We start from the raw sequence: 8945 nt of genomic DNA, 5'->3' as shown, positions 1-8945 counted from the left end.
ATGGCACTGGATAGACAGCCCTCAGGCAGGGTCCTGGCTGGGTGGGCCTCATTCTAGAACAGGGCTTCTCAGCCTTGACACTGTTGACATTGGTGTGTATGGGGAGGGGGTGCTCTCTTGTGCATTGTAGGATGTTTAGCAGCACCCTGGCCTCTACCAGTAACTGCTAGTAACACTTCTAATTGTGGCAACTGAAACCATCTCCAGGCATGGCCAAAAGCCTGGGCAGAGGGGGTGCAAAACCACCTCAGGCTGAGAACCGCTCATCTAGAATGTCCTCGTGCTTTTAAAGAGACAGTTTTGGGAGATGGGGTTCATGGCTGATGCCTCCCCCAGCTCTACCCCATCCGATTCAGGCTAGGAGCTTCGTGCCTCCTCGCTAAACCTGCTCAGCGGGGGAGAGTTTGGTTGGAGATGTGGTTCTGGAGGACCGCTGGCCACCGAAGAGAATCCTGGCGTCCTTGAGTTTTCCCACAAGTGGTTCAGGTTTCAGGGAGGCGGTGGTTGTGGGTGGCCGGGCAGCCTGCCCGCCTGCACCCGCCCACCCGCCTCTGACGGTCGCCTTGAGGTTTGCACTCGTGCCTCTCCCTCCCACACGCACAGAATGTCAGGAAGGGCCTGTCGCTGGGGCCTGGGAGCCGCTGGAGCGGAGGCTGTGCGCGTGGGCCCAGAGGAGCGCCGGGGGTTGTAGCCTGCCGCGGGCATGCCCTTTCCCCCGAGCGGGCCAGCTGCGTGGCGCCCCGATCAGCCGCAGCGGCTGTGGGCCTGGAGCTCTGAGCCTGGGGACGCCAGGGCCAGGGGTCAGCCTCTCCCTAAAGGTATGGGTACAGGTCTCTACCCTGGAGGGCAGGGCCAGGCTTCCTCCTCTGGACCCGGGAGGTGTGGATAGAGCTGCCCTGACAGGTGCCAGCACTGGAGGCCCTGACCCCAGGGGTTGGGGGCGCCTGTTTGTTGGGCTTGGCAGCTGGCAGCCCCTGTGTGCTTTCCACTCCTCCCCGCCCTGCTCCTGGCTCTGCTCGGAAGGGCTTTCTGGGGGCTCTGCTGGGATCTCAGCGAGACACGGCTCGCTGCACTGGGAGCTGCTCAGGGACTGGGACTGGGCTCCGCGGGTGGAGGAAGCAGCGTCAGTTGCCAGGTGCTCCGCATCCCTGGGGTGGGAAGGGGTGGGCTTCCTAGTTCCATCTCTTTTGCGGTGTTTCCAAAGGAACCTGGTTGCCTTCTCAGAATTTTTTATCTTCTATTTCTTCCCTCTCACTCTCATCACCAATTCTTTGTTCCAGAATAGACACCCCTCTGCCGCCCCCCCCGCCCCCTGTGTAGGGCTTCCTTTTTGGTTTGTCTTTGTCTACCAGACTCACGGAGCATCCCAGCCTGCATGGTGCTTGCTCCTTGAGGTCCTGGTGGTGCCACTTCCGGGGTGTGGGGTGGGGGTGGGGGTGGGAGAGAGGAATGCTCCTGCCTTCTGAGTCTTTGCTTTTTAAGTTTCTCAGTGATGTCTTCGTTTGAGACAATGGTGGGTGCTTGAAATCAACTGATGATTCAGGCCGGTACTGTTGGGGGTCATCCAGGCCTCTCCCTGAACCAAGATTAATATCATGCTTCTCACCTTGAGCCACTTGCTTTGCCCCGGTTATTGCAGCCTTGCTCTGCACCTATAAGTGCCTTTTCCAGACTCTCTCAGGGGCTGGCAGCCCGACCCCACCCGGGTGTTTTCATTCATGCGCACGTGATCGCCGGGAGCTGGTGTTGGGAGAAGCCTGCCCCCCTGGGCAGTTGTGTGTCCCTCCTCCCAAGGGCCCTTCTCTAGGGGCCTGGCTTGCCGCACGGTGGGTCTTCTCTCAGGCCAGTTTCTGGGCCGGAGATGAGATGTTTTGTGAGGTGAGCTCCTGCTCTGGTTTGCATACGTTCCTCTGCCCACTATTTCGGTTCTACTCTGACAACCAAGGAGGCTAAAATTAGTTCTGGGGAAGGAAAGGGAAGGCTGGTTGGAAACCCAAGCCCTTGGCTGGGGGATGCAGGAGGCTGCTTCCCGGGTTTTGTGGCCGAGCATTGCAGGAGATGTGATCAGACCAGCTGTTGTCTGTCCGTCTAAGGAGAGGGAGGGGCCCCTGTTTGCCTCCTAGACCTGAACCAGTGAAAGCAGGAGGCTGACTGGGGAGCTGACTTCCAGTGTTGATGCTGGGGTGATTTTTCCTTCTGGCTTGTATGGGGGTGCGCATTGTTTTCAGGTATGAGGGCAGCGCCTTTACCTGTCCAAGTGTCATCGACAGCCCTCTTCCTCCGCCCCCACCCACTGATTCAGAGCATGCAGGAGTTCCCAGAGCCCCGGACTGGTAGCCCGGGGCGGAGAAACCCTTACTTTATGTGCTTTTTTGGGAATTTTCTTCTCACCTACATTTTGACATTCTCATCACAAACCAGGCAGACTGGGAACTGCTGGCTTCTTCGGGGTGTGAGTTAGAGGGGAGGAGGGGAGCCCTGTGGCCCAGGTCTCATAAGGAGGCCCAGCTTCTCTGTGCCCCGGAGATGTCGGGCATCAGGCTTCATCTGCTCCCGGCTTAGAGAGTCGAGCAGCAGGGAAGTTAGATGAATCGTTTTTATTTCACACCTGGTGTGGGTCCTCTGAACCCTCCACCTGAGAGTGGAGTGGGTCCTGGAGCGTCACTTGGGGGGAGAAGGAAGCCAGAGCAATGCAGTCCTGTCTTCCCTACAGTGAAAAGTGCACCCCGACCTCTCGCCCACAGCTCTCCTGGTTAGCTACCCTGGGGCGTCACCGGGAGGAGTAGAGGTCACTTGGGCCATGACTTCTCTTCCCATTGTAAGTTCTATTACTTTTTGTTTCCCAAATAATATACTTACATTTAATGGCAAGAATTGAGCTGTTACAGATAAAACTAGGTTCTCCCATCTAAGTCTCCCCCCAGAAGTGAGCCTTCCCAGGTTGTTGTACATTCTTCTAGACGTCTCACTTGTGCACCTAGAGCTGCACATGTACTTAGAGAAATAGACAGGGTTGTTCTGTAACCTAACATGCTGTTGCCCTTTAATTTTAATTTTAATTTTTTTTAAATTAAATCTTTATTCAGATTATTACAGTTGTTCCTCCCCCCGGCGCCCCCATAGGTCTGTTGCCCTTTTAAAACATCTACTTGAACTGTAAAATACATACATAAGTGTAATTGTCATAGGCGACAGTTTCGTGCATTTTTCACAAACGGGAACACATCCATGTAGTGAGTATCCAGGTCAAGAATCAGAAATTTTACCAGCCCCGCCCCCCCCCCCAAGCCCTCTGCTTGTATTCCACTCTCCACCCCTCACCCCTAAGGGTAACTACTGTTCTAACAGCATAAGTTAGTTTTACCTGTTTTGTTCTTTGTATGGATGGAATCGTGCGGAATGAACTGTTTTGTGTTCATCTTTTGCTTATCATGTTGGTGACTTGCATCTGTGTTGTTGCACATCATGGCTTTTTAAACTCAGAGATACGTTTTGGCAATCGTTCTAGTACATACGGATCTACCTCGGTCTTTCTAAGACTTGGTATGAAATTTCAAAGTTTGGCTGTACAGACTCCATTTTATCTTGTCTCTCACTGATGGACTTTCTGATTGTGTACAATTTATGCAGATGGTTCCTCGAGGGTAGAGGACAAGAGGAAGAATTTCTGGGTGGTAGGACATGCATATTTAAATCGTAATAAGTGCTGAGAAATGGCTCTATGGTGTTTTTTTTCCTGAGGCTACCCAGGTGGTGGCAGTGGGGTGAGGTGGCAGGTGGCCCTCTGCAGTCAGTAACCTGTGAGCACCCTCCCCTGCAGAAGCTAGATCACAGAGGTAGGAAATAGCCCGCTCTGTGGAGGGTGCCTGGACAGGGGGGTGTTCCCTTCCACTGGCTAGCGTCTGCGGAGAGCCAGGGGGGCTGGCCCTGTGTCAGAGTCTCCCGGTGGCTGTGCTGACAGAGGCTGGGGAACGAGGGGTTGGGAGGTGGGGGGCAGTGGACTAGCAGGATCTGGGGTTGCTTGTGTGGTGCCTGTGTGTGCTCACTCGCTGGGCTCCGTGCTGCTTCCACCCTCCAGAGAGACGGAGCCGCTTGCTAAAGGTTGCTGAGGAGTTGAGGGTCATAGGGCATTAGTGGTGACCCCAGTAAGATCCGGAGTTCACAGGTGGTGATCACCGTGGAAGTGGGTGTGGGAGAAACCTGGAGGAGAATTAGTTTAGTCTCGCGAGAAGTTGCTCATGAAAGAAGGGGCCCTGGCGAGCTCTATTTCCTGGCGGAGAGTGTCTGCCTTGTTCCCTTGCACAGCCTTCTGCCACGGTTTGACGGAAGAAGTAGGGAAGAGGATTTGAGATGACTTGCTCTTCAAGGCGCTTGCTTTCCTAGCCTCCTCCTTCAGCGTGCTGTCTGCTGTTTCACCAGTTGTACTGCGATTCCTGTGTGAGCCCGCTGGTCAGGCCCCGCTTGTGGGTGTAGGTGACACGATGTGAGGTACTGTTTCTAAGACAGGTGATGTGGCGGTCAGCTTTCCCACGCTGTCCAGGTGGTGTGCACTGTCTGTGTGTCAGTCTGCTAGGACGGCCGAAACAGAATATTTATTTTCTCTCAGTCCTGGAGGCTGGACGCCCAAAACCAAGGTGCTGGCAGGGTTGGTTTCCGATGAGGCCTTTCTCCTTGGCGTGCAGGTAGCGGCCGTCGTGTTGTCTTCTCACATGGCCTCTTCTCTGTCTGCATACACTCCTGGTGCCCCTTCCGCTTATAAGGGCACCTGTTCTGTTGTATTACAGCCCCACTCTTGTGACCTTATTTGACTTAATTGATTCCTTAAAGGCCTATCTCCTAATATGTTATATTGGAGGTTAGGGATTTAACCTATGAGTTTTGAGGGCCGGGGGTGTACATAACAGTCTGAAATAGTAAAGTTGGTTGAAAGTGAATTCTGTTTTCTTCTTGAGTTGCAGTTTGGAATGGGAATTGCATTTTTCATGGCTCTGCCCTGGGGTCTGTGTTCTTAACACTTTCCATGGGCAGTCTTATCTGTACTGGTGATCTCAGTGTCCACGTGTGTGTAGATCTATCTCTCTGGGTATAATGTGATCCTGAAGATATGTCTGAAAGCTGGGTAAAGGCAAACATGGAGACTTCCTCTCTGACAGTCAGAAACAGCTTTCTGAAGGCATCTGGAAAAGCTGGTCAGATTCAGGAGACGTCTCTGGTTGAAAGCATTGTAGAGCTAAGAAGCTAGCCAAGACCTAGCAGGCCAGGGTCTGTGGGAAGAGAAGCCCGGGGTGGTGTCTTTGACATTTGAGTCTGTATTCAGTCCTTCCTATGGGCAACTGAGAGGCTGAGAATTGCATTTGATAGCCTTATGGGGCTAAGAAGACAGGAATTAGAGTTATAAACAGAGAGTGGGTATAGTGCTCACTATACCTTCTTCTGGGTTCAGACTGCAAAGACATAGGGGTGAGGGGGAGCCAAAAGAAGACAAACTCTGAAGTTAGATTAAGATGTTATAGAATTTAGGTGCCCTTAGCTGCTTTCCAGAAGCACATATAGCATCATTCAAGGAATATAACATCATTCTAGGCTTCAGATTATCTCTACAAACAATTTTACATATATAATAACTAGCTGGTCATCCTATATAATAAAACCCTAATATGCAAATTGACCAAATGACAGAACGACCGGTCTCTATGACATGCACTGACCACCAGGGGCAGACACTCAATGCAGGAGCTGCCCCCTGGTGGTCACTGTGCTCCCACAGGGGGAGTGCCACTCAGCCAGAAGCCAGGTTCACAGCTGGTGAGAGCAGTGGAAGTGGTGGGAGCCTCTCCTGCCTCTGCTGCAGGCAGGCGGTAAGGAGCGAGGGGTCCAGGACTGCGAGAGGGATGTCTGACTGCCAGCTTATCCCCGACTGTGAGAGGGTGCAGGCTGTGCTGAGGGACACCTTCTCCCCCCCGCCCCCCCCCACACACACAAATGTTGTGCACCGGGCCTCTAGTTTTAAATAAATAGTCAGCAGGCACTTTGCAGTTGAAGCAGACCTGGATGAGCTCCCAATGGAGTTAACATGCACATCTTTACTCGGGTTGTGGGGAAGATGGTGACGATGCCACTGTGTGGATTGAAGTAGTGGAGTCAGGAACACAGGCATTGGGTGGCTCCTCCGGGCACCAGCAAACTGCAGGGCTGCCTTCCGACGGGGCAGGGCAGGGAGCCTAAGGCAGGAGCACCCGGGAAGGCAGCCTGGCCACTGTCTGTGGGGGGTTGGCTGCCTGTCCTGTCTGGGCAGACCTGGAGCTGGACAGCGAGGAGACCATGGGCTGCCTGAGTCCTTGCTTGGCCACCTCTCAGGCATGGTGGCTTCTGGGAGGGTGCACCTTGGCTGGTGGATGTGGTGCTGGGTCCATCCTTTCTCACCTGCGTGGGTGGGGCTGGAACCCTGCTCTCTGGGGGGCCTCCAGGAGCCAAGGGTAGAGTGCAGCGGCCCATGGGCGGCCGGGGTCCACAGTTCCTTGGGGAGGGTCGGCTGGGTGGACACACCCCAAGCCTGGAGCTCATAGGACCCCAGGGGGCACATGACCATTTCAGCTTCAAACCTTCCCACCAAGGCTCTGTCTTGATGGCCCCTCCCTTCTCCATCTGTCCTTCATTCTTCCCTGTCCCCAGTGCCCTTTGAGTCCTTCACAGCGGGATCCTGGTAGGATTTCTCCCGTTTCTCCCCTGCGCATAGTGGGTGCAGCCAAGGCCTCCTGGACTGGGGACACAGACCTCCCAGCGCTTTCCCTCGCCTGTCAGAGCTGGTCCACTGAGGTCTTGCTCCCCTACAGGCTGTTCAGAGTGGGAGCTGCGTGTGTTCTGGTGGTTTGTTTGCTTGTGTTTTTTGGAGGTGCTGTGTGTCCGGGAGTGGCGAGTCCCCATCTGCCTGGACTAGGGCTTGGTGAGCGTGGGGGCTTCTTTCACCAGCGTGTAGGCCCCTGGGAACATAGGGACTACCTGTTGGGGACAATGCCACTTGTATACCTGGTTCCTTTGGAGGCCAGCGGTTGGGTTGGCTGTAGCTCAGGGATACAGTGAGCCCCTTCCTTGCCCGGGTGCGTGGGGAGCATGTGCCTCCCGTCAGGGCCAGCAAGTATAAGGGGGCACCACAGGCACCCCTGTCCCGGGAGCACAGCTTCCTCTCCTGCAGGATGGGTGGGTGAGCTGGAGGTCGGGGAGCCTCCTGTGCATGGGTGCCCTGGCTCCGTGAGTGGGGGCTGTGTCTATTAAAAGCAGAGGCGGCCTTGTGGTTGGAGTGTTGCCAGAGGCTATAAATAGCTGTGTGTGTGCAGAAGCAGAGCTTGCCAGGGAGGAGGGAGGCAGGGGGAGGCCCCTGGGTCTCCAGCTGGCAGCAGAGCCTGGGCGTGGTGTGGGCGGGGCCTGGGTCTGCCTTCAGGTCCCCCTTGGGCTCTGAATGCCAAGCTCTTGCAGGTGTGGGTGTGCACACTTCCCGCTTGGTGGGCTGGGGGCCCTGAGGTGGGGGGGGTGGGGCCTAATGTTGTGAGGGGTTTTCCTGGGCAGCAGGGGCGGGTATGGCTCTAATATGCCAGCTAACACGCCCGTGCCGGGCATTGTCCTGACCACTCTGAAAGTGCACGAACTCATCTCTTGGGGCCGAGCTAGAAGTATGTGCCGTTAGCTCTCCCTTTTCACGAGCAGGAGCTGGGTGGTTTGGTACTTGTCCCGGGTCACACAGCTCAGAAGCATCAGAGCCAGGATGTGACCGAAGACTGACAGCGCATGGTTGCATTTTTTGGCCACGTGTAGGCGGGTCTGGTCAGAGGGGGGTTTGGTGGCATCCCACATCTGTGTGTCCTCCCCCTGGGGCTTGAGATTTGGGGTTCCCAGCCCCGTGCGCTTGGGTCCTGCCCACGGTAGTGGCCATGGGGGGTTCCCGCCCGATCCGGGGCCTGGGAGAGGGGCTGGGCCACTCCTGGTATCTGTGGGCCTCCCTGGTTCTGGCTCCTAGCCTTGCTCAGGGGGCTTGTTGCTTGTTGTCAGAGTGGAGATGGAAACTCCCCAGAGGACTCGAGAGTTTGGGCAGCAGGCCACCCCTTCTGTTATCCCCTCCCTTTGAAACCCTGCCCTAGCCAGGAACTAACTATGTCTTTCTGTCCATTCCTTGGTCCTTCTATCCGCCCATCCCTCGTGTCCAGAACTGGTCCTAGCACTCAAGACAGCCAAGGCTTCTGCCTACATCAACTTTGCAGTCTCACGGGGGAAGCCTGACATTTAAAAAGCAGTTGTCGAGCACATTCGTAATATTCTACTTATATGAGCCTTCATGATGTGACTTCCTCCTGGGGATTAGCTTTGGTCACATCATTTGTGCTCTCTTTGAGTGTCTGAAATACTCCTTCAAACAACAGCAGTCCAGGGTGATAAGCTGGGTTTTGGAGGAAGCATGAAGGCATGTGGTGGCAGCAGAGTTGACCTGGTCTCCAGGGAGAGGGAAGAACTGAAATGTAAAGGGCAGAGTGGGGGCATCTTGCAGCCAGAGGTGGTCGCTTGCACTAACTCAGCCCAGGAGCCCAGAAGGTCCAGGCCTGGTCGTGTGGTGACTGCGGTGAGGAGCAGGTGGGCAGTGCCCAGCTTCCCTGTCTGCTCACGAGTCTCAGTCCCTGGGGACCCCTACGGAATTGCTGCTGGGAGTGCAGTGGGCCCCCAGGCTGGGGGAGGAGGCCCCGTGCCCTCTGGACTTGGGGGGGCTTTGCATAGCCCGGCCCCCAGATGCTGTAACTGGTGGGTAAGGGTCTGTGTGCATCGTGGGAGCCAAACTGGGTCCTGGTCCTGGTGTGCTCCCTCAGCCTGTGGTCCGCCGCCCACCCTGCTCCCTCAGGTTCTCCCCTCAGACCTCAGGTCCCTTCAGCTGGACGCAGGGCCTGGCTGGGCGGGGGGGGGGG

General features: G+C 55.6%; 1 protein-coding gene across 1 annotated transcript in view; it reads left to right on the top strand.

Annotated features, from left to right (window-relative positions):
- The first annotated feature begins 698 nt into the window (after positions 1 to 698).
- The window catches only part of ACVR2B (activin A receptor type 2B), a 16537-nt gene continuing 8290 nt past the window's right edge, over positions 699 to 8945 (top strand). The window contains exon 1 of the mRNA XM_023763418.1: positions 699 to 818. Within this exon, the coding sequence (XP_023619186.1) occupies positions 704 to 818 (115 nt within the window). The 5' untranslated portion in view covers positions 699 to 703. The remainder of the gene's footprint in view (positions 819 to 8945) is intronic.

The sequence above is a fragment of the Myotis lucifugus genome, unplaced genomic scaffold (genome assembly GCF_000147115.1).
Source record: "Myotis lucifugus unplaced genomic scaffold, Myoluc2.0 scaffold_283, whole genome shotgun sequence".
In the NCBI taxonomy this organism is placed as follows: Eukaryota; Metazoa; Chordata; class Mammalia; order Chiroptera; family Vespertilionidae; genus Myotis; species Myotis lucifugus.
Note: the sequence above shows the minus strand (reverse complement) of the source record. Positions and strands in the feature narration are given on the sequence as shown.